At 46.5% G+C, this 18,276-nt stretch overlaps 1 protein-coding gene across 1 annotated transcript; it reads left to right on the forward strand.

The window, feature by feature from the left end:
• The first annotated feature begins 3,409 nt into the window (after positions 1–3,409).
• EXOC3L1 (exocyst complex component 3 like 1) lies at positions 3,410–17,670 on the forward strand. Its single transcript, XM_070953007.1, has 13 exons — positions 3,410–3,452; positions 4,713–4,873; positions 5,887–6,106; positions 6,759–7,434; positions 8,475–8,592; positions 9,506–9,631; positions 9,790–9,890; positions 10,650–10,760; positions 10,894–11,035; positions 12,594–12,719; positions 14,238–14,393; positions 16,753–16,877; positions 17,484–17,670. Exons 1-13 carry the CDS (start codon positions 3,410–3,412, stop codon positions 17,668–17,670), a joined length of 2,292 nt encoding a protein of 763 aa, XP_070809108.1.
• The last annotated feature ends 606 nt before the right edge of the window (positions 17,671–18,276 follow it).

Consider the following 18,276-nt stretch of genomic DNA (forward strand, 5'->3'; position numbering starts at 1 on the left):
TTTGCAAATTCTTCAGATCGAGGAGAAGCAGAGCGAGCGAACCGCTGCAGAGTGGGAAGGGACCTTGGAGGTCATCTAGTCCAACCCCCTGTTCACGCAGGAGGCCTGTTGTACTACAGTTCTCATCACCTGCCTGCAGAAGTTGTGCAATGCTCCAACACGCTGGAAGTTTTTAAGAAGATGTTGGATAACCATGATATTCTGTTTTAATTTGTTTTTTTAACTTTTGTATTCTCTGTTTCTTATTGTTGTGAGCCGCCCTGAGTCCTTCGGGAGAAGGGCGGCATACAAATCCAATGAATGAATGAATGAATGAATGAATGAATGAATGAATGAATGAATGAATGAATAAATAAATAAATAAATAAATAAATAACCATTTGTCTGAAGTGGTGTAGGGTTTCCTGCCTGGGCAGGGGGTTGGACTAGAAAACATCCAAGGTCCCTTCCAACTCTTGTTATTCTTTTTCTATTTCTATTCCCCCCACCCCCCACCCACTCCGACTGGCATAGCTGGCAAAGCTATGTGGACTGCAAAAAGCTTGAAGCCGAAAAGGCTTGGTAAAAAAAAAAAAAAGGATAATAATACAATTAATGCAAATAATGCAATTAATTTTAAAAAAAACAATAACAAATAAAACAATAATACAAAAAAAATAAAAAATAAAACAATAACGTAGTGGTTTAGACGTCAATATAGAACCCAGAAGTCCTGAGTTCTAGTCCTACTTTAAGCACAAACCCAAATTGGGTGACCTTGAGCCCGTCACTCTTGCTCAACCCCTCTGCAAATTTCCTGCCTTTTTATCAAGACACCAGATGGGCATGCCATGCCTTCTATTACGATATAAGAAGTCGGAAATGCTTTTTTTCTTCTCCGAATAATTTAATCAACCCGAATAGATAACAGAGTTCCAAAACAGAACCTCACGATATGTGAATAATCTCAGTAAAGCACTACATAGTTAGTAGTCCCTGTGTTATTTTTCCAGACCGTTCTTATATTTCCAAACTCTGCTTCCCACCCTGAAATGCAACACAAATCATTAGCTTGTGAATTGTTGTGTCTTAAGAGTTATCTGAGAATGGCGTTTCAGGTGGTAACTGCACTGCACTCCTATTTAGTCAAATAACCAGACCTCCCTGCCACTTGGAACTATTGATGTTGACGTCATCCGGAAACAACTAATGTCTGAGAAAATTGATAATTGGAAAACATGCATACTAACTGTGTGTGTGTGTGAGAGAGAGGGGGGGTAGTATACACAAACTTTTGGGGATAGGTGAAAATGCAAAACTCCAAAGACAAGTGTTCTCGGCTGTGATACAAATGCATTCAGGGCAGTGTTGCTATTCGGTTCGGGCTAACCGGTTCGTGCAAACCGGTAGCAGTGGCTGCGGGAGGCTCCGCCCACCTGCCCGGATGTCATCGCATCCCGTTTTTGATGCTCTGTGCATGCGTAGAAGGCTCCGTGCATGTGCAGAGATGGTGCGCGCAAGCGCGCTCACATTTGCAAACTGGTAGCGAAGGTAAGTGAATGCCACCACTGGTTCAGGGAATCAGATCAATATCTTATTGTAAGATATTGTTATGTTTTAGAAATCTCTTTGGGGAAAGTATTATTGCTATGTAATAGTTGCGCAGGATGTATCGCTTCTCCCCTGTTAATTTTCGCAACCTTACTGTTACATAGAATCTGGGAACAAATATCTTGGAAAGCTTATTCCTGAAAAAGTAGGCATATATAAGGGATGTTTCTACATCGGCAGCTAAACATGGCGGCGTAATTGACCAGTCTACCCTTGTAATTGACTAATGCTGTGACATTTTATAACAATAAAGTTATTTATTTATTTATTTATTTATTTATTTATTTATTTATTTATTTATTTATTTTAAAATCTTTGGTTTAAAATCTATGGTGATTGATGATCCCTGGGGGACTTTTCAGAAGAGAACATGAATAAATTTTTTTATCAAGAATGGAAAGAAGGATACCAATGTGGTTTTCAGGAGCATATCATTATTCTGTCTGAGAAGAAATAAGCATATTTGGTAATAAAACACATGGGACACATATCCCATGTCTTGATAAAAAGGGACTAAAGTTTACATGCCTGTGGAGATTCTCAGTCATCCAGGTCATAATTGTCTCAATGGTGCTTTTTCAAAAAGGCGACTGGAACTGTGTTTTTTTTTCCCCTGAAAGAAGATAAGAAAAAAATTCACCTCATCCTAGAAGCTGAATGGAATGGAATAGAATGGAATAGATGTGGAATGGAATAATGAAATGGAATGAAATGAAAGGGAATAGAGAAGAGAATAGGGAAGGGGAGGGGAAGGGAAGGGAAGAGGAGAGGAGAGGAGAAGAGAGAAGAGAAGAGAAGAGAAGAGAAGAGAAGAGAAGAGAAGAGAAGAGAAGAGAAGAGAAGAGAAGAGAAGAGAAGAGAAGAATATAGAATATAGAATGGAACAGAACAGAACAGAACAGAATAGTAGAACAGAACAGAACAGAGGAACGGAACGGAACGGAACGGAATAGTAGAATAGAATAGAATAGAATAGAATAGAATAGAATAGAATAGAATAGAATAGAATAGAATAGAGAAATGGAATGGAATGGAACGGAACAGAACAGAACAGAATAGTAGAACAGAACAGAACAGAGGAACGGAACAGAACGGAACGGAACGGAATAGTAGAATAGAATAGAATAGAATAGAATAGAATAGAATAGAATAGAATAGAATAGAATAGAATAGAATAGAATAGAGAAATGGAATGGAACGGAACAGAACAGAAGAATCCATAATAGAGGTACAAGACAGACTCAAAGATTCATCATTTGAATCTTCCGGTCCATATTGATGAAGCTTCTTGGATGAGAAGCAGATATCATTTTCTTCCTCCAGGGGGAAAAAAACCCCCAGTCCTGTTGCCTTTTTTGAAAAAGCATCTTTGGAGGAAATGTACACTTTTTTTTTTTTCTATTGATGCATTAGCTCAGCTCTAGAATTGCCATCGTCCCAAAACACAGTCTCTTGAGTACTGCATTAGTTGACCTTGAACGTTTAAGAAATAAAAACAAAACATTCAGGAAGAAATCGTGGATTCTTGCTGTGGTCAAAAAAAAAAAGCCAGCAGCGGCATTGATGCGCTGAGCTAACATTTTGTGCTGTTTCATCTGCGTTCCCAAAGAAATGAAACTGACCGGTAGATTTGCTGTTTTCCCCGCCTTCCTATTCCAACATCCTGAGTGTTTTGGCTTCAGTGTTACAGAGCAAACCCCCAAGGAGCCTGTGAGGAGTATTAACTGACGGAAATGCTATTCACTGGCTCGGCTTCCTCTGCTCGGCCCCCGTCCAGTCCTAAGCTTTGAACCGGGAAGATCCTGCTGCCACTGAAGTCATGGGGATGTCTGCCGAGGACAGCAGTTCCACCCATCCCAGAGGTAACCATTAAGAAATGAAGGTTGGGGATTTTTAGGGGCAGCATAGGATACGTAACCCTTTCTATCAAGCAACAGCCCAATATGCCAGTCACTCACTTCTTTCGATCTGTCTCTTAAAATGTCATTTTATTCCATACAGGGGGAACGCAGGAACTCAATTCCCAAACTTGGTGATTGGAGCCAGGACCAAAATCTGGAATCTGGTTGATCTTGGAACAGAAAGTTCAACCTACTTTAAATTGGCGACGTTCCATAAATCCCCTCCATGATCTCTCAGCTTTAAAAAAAGTTAGGTTTTTTTTTTAGGGACAACTCAGCCTGAGTAGTGTGTGTCATTCCAGATGTATTGACACCAAGGTCTATCATTTCGTTCTTTTTGGGGGCCAACTTAGCTGACCGGTTTTGAGAGGCTGCATTTTCGTGGCCTTCTTACCCCAGCGCAGAGGTGCTATTCAGCTGGTTCTGACAGGTTCTGGAGAACCAGTAGCGGAAATTTTGAGTAGTTCATAGAACCGGTAAATACCACCTCTGACTGTCCCCCACCCCATCTATTCTCTGCCTCCTGAGTCCCAGCTGACTGGGAGGAAATGGGGATTTTGCAGTATCCTTCCCCTGGAGTGAGGAGGGAATGGGGATTTTACAGTATCCTTCCCCTGGAGTGGGGAGGGAATGGGGATTTTATAGTATCCTTCCCCTGGAGTGGGGTGGGAATGTGGATTTTGCAGTATCCTTCCCCTGGAATGCGATGGGAATGGAGATTTTACAATATCCTCCTGGAGTGGGGTGGGAATGGGGATTTTACAGTATCCTTCTCCTGGAGTGGGATGGGAATGGAAATTTTGTAATATCCTTCCCCCAGGAGTGGGGAGGGAAAGGAGATTTCGCAATATCCTTCCCCTAGAGTGGGGTGGGAATGGAGATTTTGTAGTATCCTTCCCCTGCCACGCCCACCAAGCCATGCCCACCAAACTATGCCCACAGAACCGGGAGTAAAAAAAAATTGAATTCCACCACTGCCGCAGTGAGAATAGCTTCAATTCTGCAATCGCTTTCTTCTCCCTCAAAGCCCCCTAAAAACCCAACCTCCTCTGTGTAGCAAGGAACACTCCCCCCCCAGGGATCTTTCAAATCTGGGGGAACCCAGAGCTGACCTTCCACCAGCTGCAAAGTGATGCATTCATTTCCCGTTTCCTTTCTGCATCCTTGATGAAGCATTCCACTGCCTGGAAGTTTTACTTCCTTTCATTGTTGTTGTCTTAGTGGGAGAATGGCCCGAACTGGAGAAAGCAGAGAAGCTGGCAAGAGGGGCTGCCTTGAAGTGGGCATCTGGGGTGTTTTACCAACCGGACAAGCTGGATAGTCTTCCGCAGTACCAGATTCGGGAGGTGCAGCGTAACAGGTTCATCGAATCCCGCCTAAAGGTAGGTAAGCATGGCAGGGTAATTTCATAAAATCTTGAGGTCCTTGGTGCTCTCTGAGCTTGCTTGTTTAATTTAATTTAATTAATTTAATTCAATTAATTAAATTTATATGCCGCCCCTCTCCGAAAGACTCAGGGCGGCATATGAATTTAATTAATTAAATTAAATTAATTGTTTCCTGGCAGACATTTCATGACCCAACTAGGTAACATCATCAGTGCTAGAAGGGAGTGAGGTGTGTGGAGAGGAGGAGGAGGAGGACTTGGTGCTCTCTGAGCTTGCTTGTTTTCTTGCAGATGTTTCATGACCCAACTAGGTTACATCATCAGGGTTTGTGCAAAGGAGGAGCTGTGGGGATCAGTGGTGGAATTCAAATTTTTTTTACTACTGGTTCTGTGGGTGTGGCTTGGTGGGTGTGGCAAGGGAAGGATTGGCAAGGGAAGGATACTGCAAAATCTCCATTTCCACCCCACTCCAGGGGAAGGATACTGCAAAATCCCCATTCCCACCCCACTCTGGAGCCAGCCAGAGGTGGTATTTGCCGGTTCTCTGAACTTTTTTTTTTTTTAACTTTTAAAACCATTTTTTCTACAACCTCTTCTGCAAAGAGGTTGTAAAAAAATGCTTTCAAAAGCCTCTGACGATCCCAGCTGAGTTGCCTGATGGGCAGAGGCTTTTAAAAGAAAAAAAGCCTCTGATGATTGTGCGGCTCAGCTGGGCATGGGGCGGGGGCATGGATTTTTGCTACCGGTTCTCCGAACCACCTGCCTCCATCACGTGACTACCAGATCGGGCGATCCGGTCCGAACCGGGAGCATTTCACCTCTGGTATGAACCCGTTGCCCAGTGTCCGAATTTTGATCACGTGACTATGGAGATTACCGCAACGGTTGTGTGAAAAATGGCCGCAAGTCACTTTTTTTCAGCGCCGTTGTAACTTTGAACGGTCACAAAAATGAACGGTTGTAAGTCAAGGACTACCTCTAATGACTTACTTCTGGCTTTGCCTCCAGTCCACTGCTCAGTCCTACCTGGAAGGCATGAACACGGGCCTGGAGCAACTGCATTCTGCCCTCACCGACGTCCAACATGTGCAAGAAGAATTGGGTACCATTCAGAAGGATCTCACGTCATGCATCAATTCTTTTCGGAGCTTACAGGAGCTACGAGAACTGGCCACGAAACATGACCAGCTGGAGGCGGTGGTCCAGATGTTGCCTCAGCTTTTCTCAGGTGACTTACACACTGCGGGACACCCCACCGTTCTTGCTGTGACATTCCGAAACCCATTGCAAAATTTTACGGCAGACACGCACAGGTGGGGAAACCTTAACACAGAAGCATAACACTCTGAGTCTCTTCCTAGCTTCGACGAAAACCTTAGATTTAATTCCTTTCACATAAAGTCACTGAAGTTACTTTCCTACAAAAAGCCCAAGAGCCTTTGCTGTTCTTTTAAGCCTTATGGGAGGGGCCAATCATCTCCTGGCCTTACTCCCGAGTCGTCCTTTTTGCTTTAGCTGCTCTTGCCTTCTGGCAGCTCTACACATGCGCGCACTAGGAACAGGCTCCTCCTGTTCCTCTGCCTCTCTGCTGTCCAACTCTGGAGGCTCTGTAGTCCGCGCATCACTCCCAGATGGCCCTGGCCCCATCTCTGCCTCCGATGCAGAGCCCTCATCTGGGCCTTCCCCAGACTCCAGGACTGGCCCATGTTCCTCCCCAGCCTCCTCACTGTCTGACTCCGCTGCCAGCTCTGCGGGCTGCTGGCGGACCACAACACGTTCATCAAGAATCATAAGGTCTTTATTTCCTTTCCTTTTAGAGGAATTTCAATTTGGAAAGCTTAAACTCAATCCCTGCCTCTCCTTTACTCTTCTCCCTGCAGTACCTCAACTCATTTCGGAAGGCTTCGATCTCTTACAAAGCCAGAACCTCTTGAAAGCTCATCTCGGGCTCATGGACCTGGAGAGTTTACGGGATAGCATCCTGTCCCAGATGCATAACCACAACCTGCTCAGCCCCTCGAATTGGACCAGCGTTGAATCTTACTTCGGAGGCCTCCTGGAACTGAACGATGCCTTGGCCCAGCATGTGTGGGGCACAGTTGCCCGTGCCACAAAACTAGTATCAGAGAACCCATCCCTTTTTGTGTCGGCCGTACGGATCATTGAGAGGGAGGAAAATATAGATGCCGTCGTGCTGCTGAGATCCCAACCTCATGGCTTCCTCCCACCGGGACGCCCAAAACATTGGAGAAGGAAATTCTTCCAAGTCATTCAAGACACTGTCGTAGCTTCCTGTTTCCAAGCTGAGCCGAACAAGACTCAAGGCCAGGGGCTGAGTAGCCACTTGGCATCCCTGCAGAATAGCATCCTAGCTGAATTACGCATCGTGAAAGATTTGATGGTCCAGTGCTGCCCTCCTCATTACAACATCCTCACGGCCTTCGCCACCATGTTCCATCAAGGCCTAACCCATCACCTGCATCGTATTCTTACCTGGGACCTAGACAAACAAGAGATCTTTGCTCTCCTCCACTGGGCAATCCAGGTCTACCCAAGGTGGGTGCCGTTGCGATTGGGTGCTGAAGGCTGTGAGGCAAAGGCATTTCCTAAACTTTTTAGGAAGAAGTTCTGGAAGTGATATTGATGATTGTAGCATCCATATATACGCATAATACATTATGCCTCAGTAGAAGGAACCCAACATGGGTGCGTGTTAGAATTTTACTCGTGGTATACTATAACCCGATGATGGTGAACCTACACTAGTGTTGGGTTCCTCCCGGTTCGGTCCGGTTCGGCCGAGCCGGTAGCGGTGACGATATGACGTCACCGAACCGGTTCTCCCTCCCCGCCCTCCCACCCCCCACGTTATTCTTACCTTTTATTTGGTCCCACCCCCAATCTATTGCTGCCTCCTGCGTCCCAGCTGATGACTAGAGGGAAAAAAAACTGTTTAAACTCTTGCCGCGGGGCTTCAAAGGGCCGCCCTACAGCTGATCAGTGTTAAAAGCAAACAAATGAGTCAGGTCGTAAGTGCGCGGACTTGGTCGTAAGTGCGAGGACCTTCCAGAAATGACTTTGACCAGCTAGCCACGCCCACCTAGTCACATGACCTCCAAGCCACACCCACAAAATAAGCCACGCCCACAGAACCAGTAGTAAAAAAATTTAGAACCCACCCCTGACCTACACGTGCCAGAGGTGGCATGCAGAGACCTCTCTGTGGGCACCTGCACTGTCACCAGCTGCTCTTTTGATTTCTGGTGTGCGCATGCACGCCAATCAGCTGATCTTTGCATGGACTGGCCTCCTGGTCTTCAGGTTTCCGGCACTCTGATACATGCGAAGAGCAGTTGGCTGACGTGCATACACTCGCCGGAAACCAGAAGACCGGGTGGCCAGCACGTACATGCACACTGTCGGGCTGGTCTTCGGGTTTCCGGGGCTCTGACGCACATACACGCATTCCGGTTTGGGCCCTCGGTGCCGAAAAGGTTCGCCATCACCAATCTGGCATGTTGCTAGAGACTGCTAAAAGCTTTTGTTCTGCATTTTGGTCCTGACTCTCCTCCCCCCCTCTTTTTTTTTTTTAACAGTTCTGAAATGATGGCTCACCCAGATCTGGTTCCTGAAGTGAACATCTCAACCTTGGGTCCTCTGCTTCCAGCAGATACAATAAGCTCTCTGGAAGAGTCTTACCTGGGGAAAGTACAGGTGAGTTAGAAGACGAGGGTCAGGATTTTAGACAATCCAATTATCTGTGGGCACAGAAGGAGGTCTGGAATGTCTTTAGGAGTGACTGAATTTGAGTCTGTGGGCTACTACCATCTTTCCCCGAAAATAAGACCCTGTCTTATTTTTTTGCCACCAAAAAAAAAAAAGGCACCAGGTTGTTAGGATATGGTTTGAGCCTAACAAGCTGTCCAGGCAATATATGTGTACTGTAACTTTAATCTGTAAATGTATTATATGATTTTAAAGGTAATGCTGAGTCATGCTGTAATTAGATAATCACTGGTTGTGAGAGTATTTAAGCAAGGTATTGTAAGGTGTTCAGTTGCTGCTATGATATGCTGCCATTGTGTATGGAGCTGATATGATATGCTGCCATAGTGAGGAGTTGCTAACATTCTGCTAATCATCATTTGATGGATCTGCTACCATTGTGGTTTGTGAACCAGAGTGAGTTTGTTATTCGAACCAACTAATGTTTGTTTGGTAAGAAGATATCTGTAACTACTGGACTGATTCAAATGGCAAAGACTTGGAATTTATTTAAAGACTATGAGACTGTTTTTCTACTATAAAGTAAGCTTTTGATAAACCAGTTTGCCTATCTCTTATTCATTGCTCTCAGCAACGTTTCCTTGTGCATTTACTCTGCTGGTTGGTAACACAACAACAATATCCTTAACACAGGTCTTATTTTTGGGGGCGGGAGAAGGATGTCATCCACCGAAAAGCCAAGCCACGGCTCTGTTTATGTTTCAAGTGGGTTTAAAGCAGACCAAATGAGACACATGTGAATCGGAGCAGGTGGGAACTCCTAAAAGAGCTGGCCCTTGCCTTGAGTTCGTTTCAAAGGGCTCAGGATTACCTTTTGTTTCATTTTATTTCCTTCCTCTAGGCTAGCATTGCAGAATGGATGCAGAAGGCTCTAGAAATGGAGTTTGAGGAATGGCTTTGTGGAAAAGAACCCGAATCCGACTATCAAGGCTTTTTCCAGACTACTCTGCCTACCATTGCCATGAAGGTCAGGAGGAATTGGGGAGGCGAGAAGAGAAGACTTAGCTAACTCAACAAAGAAGATATTTTTAATTGTAGAAGCCAAATCATGAGTTTGACTCCCCCATCTGTTTTCTCTCTCTCTCCCTCCCTCTCTCTCTCTTTCTTTCCCATTAAATATCTCAGATGCTTGATGAAAACATTAGAGTGGTATCACTCATTTCTGGTATTTTCCAGCAGAAAGTTCTTGAAATGGCTTTGGGAGAGTTGGAGGCCTTTTTGGGCAGGTGAGTTTCGTCTTGTATGCCGATTAATTCAAAAAAAACCAGGATGGCCTGTCCACTATAACCTCAACACCCAAAGATCCAACCTGTAGCCACATCTGAGGTGAATCGAGCTGAACGTTCATTTCTGAACATTCTTGGTTCGTAATTGGATCCATCTTGGTCCTGTCCACCATTACGTCAGCTTATTGGCGGTTGCACATCAGTGTGGGGAAAAGGGGTTGGCTTGCAAGTTGGAAGTATGGTGACTACATGGATCGTTTCACTCCCCCTATAACCTCACCAAAGCAGGGGTGGGCTGCTGGGGGTTCGCAGGGGTTCGGGAGAACCTCTAGCTAAGATTCTGTGCAGTTCGGAGAACCCCCAAATCCCACTCCCAGCTGGCCCCACCCACCCCACCCCTCCCAGGAGTCCCCACGCGGCCCGTTTTGGATGCAGGTAAATGTAGGCTTGGGGAGAGCGAAAAACGGGCCTACCGGAAGTTCAGGAAGGCCAGAAACGGGCCTGTTTCTGGCCTCTAGAGGGCCTCTGAAGCCTGGGGAGGCTGTTTTCGCCCTCCCAGAGGCTCAAAGAAAGCCTCCAGAGCCCGGGGAAGGCAAAAATGCCCCACCCCGCCATGGTACAGGCCATGCCCACCATGGCCACACCCACCCAGCAACCAGGCAGAGAACCCTTGCTAAAAATTTTTGAAACCCACCCCTGCACCAAAGGCTTCTGGGTGAGCAAGGCCCCTCGTGATAAGTGTATCTTTCCTTTCTGCAGCCTGTATGAGAAACTGGTGGAATTTTGCAAAGCACATCAGCAAGAGCCCATGGCATCTAAGTACTACACAGCGAGATTGCTGTCCACTGTCAACAACTGCTTGGCTCTCAGGTATTCCCGAAGGCTGTTTCTGGTACTTTGTACTTGTCTCTCTCTCTGTCTCTCTCCAGGTCTGTTTTCTTCATCTTCTTAGCCATCAGCCAGAAGGCTCCTCCTTAATTATTTCTCTTCTCTTTGCTGGCAGCTCCTCCATCTCAGCCTTGTGTGCTAATGGACTGCCATCTGAAGAGCCTGCCAGGATGCTACCCTCTCTACACACGGCGTTAGAGAAAACTCAGAAGAAGGCATGCCAGCTTCTACTAGAGGAGATGCTGGCTGACTTGAAGGTACGCCTCATTCAGGATCACACACCGCGGCGGGTTCGGTTCTGCCTTAGGATGGTTGGAGAACCTAACTAATAGCGGTCATTCAAGATGCCATGATCAAACGATTCAGGGCTTAGCTTGCAGCCTGAACCGGGTTACTACACATCTGGCACAGCTGTTGGAAAACAGAGCAGATTCCAGCTGCCTTGTGCAAATAGACACCACCACTTCAAAAGTGAGAGCCACATGGCCACACCCAGCCAGCAACTGGGCAGAGAACCCCTTGCTAAAATTTTTGAAGCCCGTCCCTGCTCTAATGTAAAGGCAAAGTTTTCCCCTGTCCAGTTGTGTTTGACTCTAGGGGGCGATGCTCATCTCTGTTTCTTAGCGGAGGGAGCCAAGTGTTGTCTGAAGATAGTTGTTACCTTCCCACTGAAATGGTACCTATTTGTCTTCTCGCATTTGCATGCTTTTGAACTGCTAGGTGGGCAGGAACTGGGGCAAATGACGGGAGCTCACCCTGTCACGGGACACTCAGGTCTCGAACCCTTGGCTGCCAGCTTTCTAGCGGATAAGCTCAGCATCTTTAACCTCGGAGCCCCATTATAATATAGATCACAGCAAACCAATTGGATTTTTTTAACCCTCTAGGTCTGTCTGTACTGGTTGCTCTTTCCGAGTCTACTGGTACAGCCTTGCACCTCATATTGATAGCATTAATCTCAAATACAAGTAGTCCTCAATTTACAGCAGTTCATTTAGTGATTGTTTAAAGTTACAACGGCACTGAAAAAAGTGACTTATGGACATTTTTCACACTTATGTCCTTTGTGGAAGGCCCATGCTCATGTGAGCAAAGTTCCGATGCTCGGCAACTGGTTCACACTTACGACTGCTGCTGTGTCCCAAGGTCACGTGATCCCCTTTTGCAACCTTTCGATCAGCAAAATCAAGGGGAAAGCCAGATTCACTTAACAACCAGGTTACTAACTTATCAACTGCAGTGATTCGCTTAACAACACTGGCAAGAAAGGTCGTAACAAAACTCAGTTAACAAATGTCTCCCTTAACAAAAACAGACATTTTGGGCTCAGTTGCGGTCATAAGTGGAGGATTACCTGCAGATTCACTTCTATTTAAAAGCTACCAGCATTTTCTCTCTTTTTTTGCTACTTGGAATGCTGTTCTGAGCTCCTCTAAATAAGAGGAGAGAAGACTTTGTCAGAGTATGAATGTTCATAGACTGGAATAGACATGGTAATAGGTCAGCCAATGGGGACTGTTTGGAAACTGAAACATAATATTTATTTGTATGGGGCCGTAAGAGACAGTTTGGAGTCTGGGCGTGGCTTAGACTTGCTGAAATGTTTATAAGAGTTGGGTTGGCCTCTGTAATGGGAGTCCCTGTACAATATATTAGCCTCTATACCTCTCTACTCTGTAATGCCTTTCTTCTATGGATATTGCTTCTGTGTTCCTGATATTGTGTGCGGAATTCTGCTGAAGTTCATTTACTTGTGTGCTGGCCGGATGTGCTGCAAACTCTAACAGACTTGGTTTCTCTTGTGGTCTGTTCCAGCCACTTTTTGCCCAGTTGCCCTCCCGCCAGTGGCTGTTGGATGACAGTCAACTGACGAACAACATCTGCGAGGTGATTGAAAAGCATGCGGAAGGTTTCAGCAGAACTCACAAACCTGTCAGCATGGTAAGATCCTGCCACCGCTGGGGACATCAATGGTGGGGATGGGGAAGATCTATCCACTACTGAAATCCCAGAGTGAGCATCATCCTGAGATCATCACAAGCCTAATGGCGGGTCAGTCTGTTAGCAAAACAAGAGACAAACAGCAATAGCAATAGCACTTAGACTTATATACCGCTTTACAGTGCTTTACAGCCCTCTCTTAAGCAGTTCACAGAATCAGCACATTGCCCCCAACAATTTGGGTCCTCATTATACCGACCTCGGAAGGATGGAAGGCTGAGTCAACCTTGAGCCTGGTGAGATTCGAACTGCTAAATTGCAAGCAGCCAGCAATCAGCAGAAGTAGCCTGCAGTACTGCATTCCTACCACTGTGCCACCATGGCTCTGAATGAAGGAAATTCTAGACATTACATGCAAATGAGAGAAAAAGGAACAAAAATATCACAGGAGGCTGTCTTTAATCCTTCCAATTTAAAGTGGATGGCCTTTTTCTATACAAAATTGCATTTCCACAGAGGTAATCTGTGAGACACCATATGACAGATGGGATAAAAACCAGCCGTGAGGAACAGAGGGGAAAAGAAGCTGGAAATCTTTCCTTTTTTTCATCATTCTTTCTCTCCCACTTTTAGATAATCATTTTTTCTTATGCCTTTTATTTTTCACATCCCCTTCTCTCTCTCTCACCCAAGCTCTACAGAAAAGAGAAATAATTGACAACGTGCAGAGGGATACCTAAAATTCAGTCAAACGTTACCCCTGATCTTAGCGTTGTAGGTGCCCATGTTGTCCTTGTTTTGACGTAGGCTTCCCCAAATCACGAAGCAGATTCCTTGTCCTGATAAAAAAACCCTTTTATTTAATTTACAGTGAATTCTCCCACTGTCTTTCAAGATAGTTCACAATTACCGACCTTTATCAGGCTTGGAGAGTGGCCAGGTCGATATCTTTCAGACGCCGCAATACTTGGCAAGAATGCAGTAATGAACTAATTGTCTCCTGCAAACTCCACTCCCCTTTCGCTTCTCTTTTATTCCCTCTGGGAAGGGCCATTCATCGTCCACCTGTGGCCTTACTCCCAAGTTGACCCTTGTTCTTTAGCTGTTGCTTTTGTCTGGCAACTCTGCACTGCAACTCGTCGGCCTCACTGATGTCTGACTCTGAAGGCAGCTGGTAACTGGCATACGTCCCTGGCCCCCTCTCTGCCTCCGACGCAGAGCCCTCATCCGAGCTTTCCCCAGACTCCAGGACTGGCCCATGTTTCTCCCCAACCTCCTCACTGTCCAAGTCTGCTGCCAGATCTGCTGGCCGGTGGTAGGCCACAACAGTCCTATCTGGAAATGCCAAGAGTGAAGATAGAATCGTTTTCATACCAATCATTGACCCTACAGCAGCGTTTCGTAAATTTCAGCTCAGATACAATCTGAGCTGAAGATTGTATCTTCACAAATTGGATTTCGGCCATATCCAGAAAATACCGCGCCTCTTTTTTCCTTTCTCCTATAATGCCCACTCAGTACCTGCTGTCAGAAGCTGAGCACCTGGTCATGAACCAGTATGTAAAGTCCCTCTTGCAGAAACGGATGACGTGTCGAACAGCCGAGGAGAGGAGCAAAATGTCCACAAGGATGCTGCAGGATATCTCTCATCTGAAGGAACTCTTCTGCGCACTGGTGAGAAGGAGGGGAGAGGGAAAATCAAGTCTCCAGGCTGGGTAGAAATGCTGCAAAACAAAAACAAAAACGGGGGAGGGGGAATCTCTGGGGAAAGACAGACTAATTTGGCCCAAACAAAGGTAAGGGAAAACGACGACTACAACCTGAGAGGCAATAAGCAGAAGGATATTCTTGGTTCAGTTCTGTGTGGTGTTAATTATGCCCTTTTAAAAGTAGACTAAGGGACGCAGTGGCTCAGTGACTAAGACTAAGACTCAGTGACTAAGAATAAGATCGAAAGGTCGGCAGTTCAGCGGTTCGAATCCCTATTGCCGTGTAACGGGGTGAGCTCCCATTACTTGTCCCAGCTTCTACCAACCTAGCAGTTCGAAAGCACATAAAAAATGCAAGGAGAAAAATAGGGACCACTTTGGTGGGAAGGTAACAGCGTTCCATGCGCCTTTGGCGTTGAGTCATGCCGGCCACATGACCGCGGAGACGTCTTCGGACAGCGCTGGCTCTTCGGCTTTGAAACGGAGATGAACACCGTCCCCTAGAGTCGGGAACGACTAGCACCTATGTGCGAGGGGAACCTTTACCTTTTAAAAATAGACTAAAACTCAACACTGCAACCTCATAGCCACAAAATAGAAGTGGTGTAGGATGAGAATTGCAAAAAAAAATAATAATTAAAAAAAGGAAGATTTGTAGCCACTGCAATCAAGGAAGACTGGCAACCATTGGCATAGACCGAAAGAAAATACAATAAAATATCCATGCTATCAAAAAGTAACATTTGTGACATTCCAAATATGTCTGAACATTTATTGGCTGATCAAGTAAATATAAATAAATCTGTGCGATTTTATTTCCGGTTGACTGTTTTTATAGCATGAAAACCTTGCTATAGTTTCTTTTGGTCTATGCCAGTGGTGGCGAACCTATGGCATGCATGCCAGAGGTGGCAGACAGAGCCCTCTCTGTGGGCACGTGAGCCGTCGCCCCAGCTCAGCTCTGCTACTCATGTGCAGCTGCCTCCCGCCGGCCAGCTGGTCTTCAGGTCTCTGACATGCAGGGGGGGGCATGCAGGGGGGCCAGAACGCATGCACGGGGCGCAAGTGCATGCATGTGCATGCACGGGGTAGAGACATGCGCAGGGATGTGTGTGCATGCATGTGGGCTGGGGCATATACATGAGGGTGGGGCACATGCACAGGGGACGAGTGTGCGTTGCATTTTGGGGATTTGCGGGCACTCGGTGCTGAAAAAGTTAGCCATCATAACCGCCTTCTGCCGCCGATAGCCTCCCATCGATCAGTACGCTCCCACAGAGAGGGACTCCTCAGGGTGCCGTCAGCCAGGCAATGTCGGCTGGTGACCCCCAGGGGGAGGGCCTTCTCTGTGGCAGCTCCTGCCCTCTGGAACGATTTGCCCCCGGAGATACGAAGGATATCAGATCTCCGGGTCTTTTGCTGTGCCCTAAAAACTTTTCTTTTCCATCAAGCAGGGCTGGTGTGAAACCCCCCCTTTTTTTTTAGTTTTTTAGTTTTTTAAGCTTTCAATTTGTCAATGGGTTTTAATTTGAATTGTTTTAAATTTGGGCCAAAGTATGTAATTCTTTTAATAATTTTAAATTTTGTATTGGTATGTGTTTTAGTTTTGGCTGTGCACCGCCCTGAGTCCACTAGGAGAAGGGCGGCATACAAATTGAATAAAATCAATCAATCAATCAATCAATCAATCAATCAATCAATCAATCATTGGTCTATGCCCGTAATGGCGAACCTATGACACGTGTGCCACAGGTGGCACATGGAGCTATATCTGTGGGCACACGAGCGTTGCCCTAGCTCAGCTCCAGGGCACATGCACGCTCCAGCCAACTGATTTTCGGGCCTTCCAGGCCCACTGGAAGTCGAGAAACGGGCTATTTCCAGTATCCAGAGGGCCTCCAGGCGGGTGGGGAAGGCCATTTTTGCCCTCTCCAGGCTCCTAGAAAGGCTTTGGAGCCTGGGGAGGGCAAAAAACGGGCCTACCGGGCTCACTGTGCCATCATGTGCCAAAAGTGGGGGGAGAACGGGGGGTTGCGCGCACATGTACGGGGGGCGGGGTACATTGAATTATGGGTGTGGGCACGCACGCACGTGACCCCCCCCCGCCCTACCCCCGCTTTTGGCACACAAAGACAAAAAGATTAGTCATCACTGGTCTATGCCAACATTTGCCAGTCTTCCTTAATTGCATTTTTGCAATTCTCCCCTACATCACTTTCAAACTTCTATTTTGTGGGTATGAGGTTGCAGTGTTGGGATTTACTCTATTTTGAAAGTAAGTGAATGTATTGGTTCTGAGCCACCTGGCCTTCTTTTCTTCCAAGGGCTTGGAGGAGGACAAACTATCCCTCAAAGTCATTGCAGACCTGCAGCAGATCATCAGTGTCAAGGACCCTTCTATGCTTGGCCTGGAAGTGTTGGGATTCATGTCAAAATATCCTGATATCAGGTAGGACACCCAAGTGGTGAAAAAAAAAAAGGACAATCTTCCATCTTCTAATTGCAACATCCTCTGGCATCAAATCTGCATTTGGGGACTGAACGAGAAACTCAGAAACTGCTACAGTGTTCTCTTTAACACCAGATACTCAGGACAGAATATACTAGGACCGTAGGCATAATTAGCCATCAGTAATGGTACTTCGGGACACAATGGCTCAGTGGCTAAGACGCTGAGCTTGTCGATCCAAAGGTCAGCAGTTCAGCGGTTCGAATCCCTAGTGCTGCGTAACGCGGTGAGCTCCCGTTACTTGTCCCAGTTTCTGCCAACCTAGCAGTTCGAAAGCACGTAAAAAATGCAAGTAGAAAAATAGGGACCACCTTTGGCAGTCCACCGATGGCAGTCCAGTCTCTTCTTGAAAGCTTCTGGCGATGAAGCTCCCACAACCTCTGAAGGCAACTTCTGTCCCATTGGTGGATTGCTCTCACTGTGGAACAGCTTGCCATACAAGCTTCCGTGATAATAAATTGGTTTCAAAGTCTTTCTCATGCCTGCGTGTAAAAACACGTACCACGCTTATCCTTCTGGGATCTGTTTTTCATCTTGTTTCTCCAGCGAGGACCACATTTCCATGTTCTTCTACTTGCGGGGCGACATTTCCAAAGAAATCTGCCATCACGTGCTGGGAATCATGGTGCAGAATCCTCAAGTCTTACCGGAGAATTACGATCCCGTTTTCAGCAATATCTTGGTTCCGGCTCCAGAGTTGCCCTTCTGCCTTGGCAAGTCCAAGTGTGCCTGAGACCTTTGAACTGTAGCTGCTCCTCCTCCTTCCACCAACTGTCTCGCCGGCCTGTCTGAATTCACCGACCTGCCCAGAGTTCAGTTGGTAACCTTGGTGGGGAAAACTTACCCTACACCAGGGGTGTCAAACTTGATTTCATTGAGAGCCACATTAGGGTTGTGGTTTACCTCTGGGGACCAGGGTGGGCGTGGCTGGGGTGGGCATGGCCAGCTTGACGTCACTTGTGTTGGGGACGCCTGTGGTGGCCAGAGAGCTCTACCAGCGAAAACGGGCTCCCGAGCTCCGTTTTTGGCTGCCACGGCCTCCTGGAACCCTCTGCCAACAAAAACGGAGCTTGGGGGAGCCGCATGCAGCTCTCCCAAGCTCCATTTTCACTGGCAGAAGCACTGCAGACTGGTCCTTCGCTGTTTGCAGGGCAGCCCTGCAGGCCAGATCTAAGTACCCCACAGGCTGGATCCGGCCCCCGGAGCCTTGAGACACCCCTGCCCTACACCAACAAGCACTGTGCCATTTTGCGTGGCCAGATGCAAGATGCAGATACAGGTAGACCTCAACTTACGATCACAGTTGAGCCCAAACTTTCTGCCGATAAGTGAAACATTC

Source organism: Pituophis catenifer, unplaced genomic scaffold (assembly GCF_029215685.1).
Source record: "Pituophis catenifer annectens isolate HBS135680 unplaced genomic scaffold, rPitCat1.0.hap2 SCAF_13, whole genome shotgun sequence".
Taxonomy (NCBI): domain Eukaryota; kingdom Metazoa; phylum Chordata; class Lepidosauria; order Squamata; family Colubridae; genus Pituophis; species Pituophis catenifer.

Bases quoted from the DNA above. Each gene is read 5' to 3' on its own strand.
- EXOC3L1 (XM_070953007.1), top strand. From the start codon at position 3,410: ATGGGGATGTCTGCCGAGGACAGCAGTTCCACCCATCCCAGAG. The intron at 4,874-5,886 runs GTAGGTAAGCAT...CTTTGCCTCCAG, and splicing joins TCATCGAATCCCGCCTAAAG to TCCACTGCTCAGTCCTACCT. The intron at 16,878-17,483 runs GTAGGACACCCA...TTGTTTCTCCAG, and splicing joins TCAAAATATCCTGATATCAG to CGAGGACCACATTTCCATGT.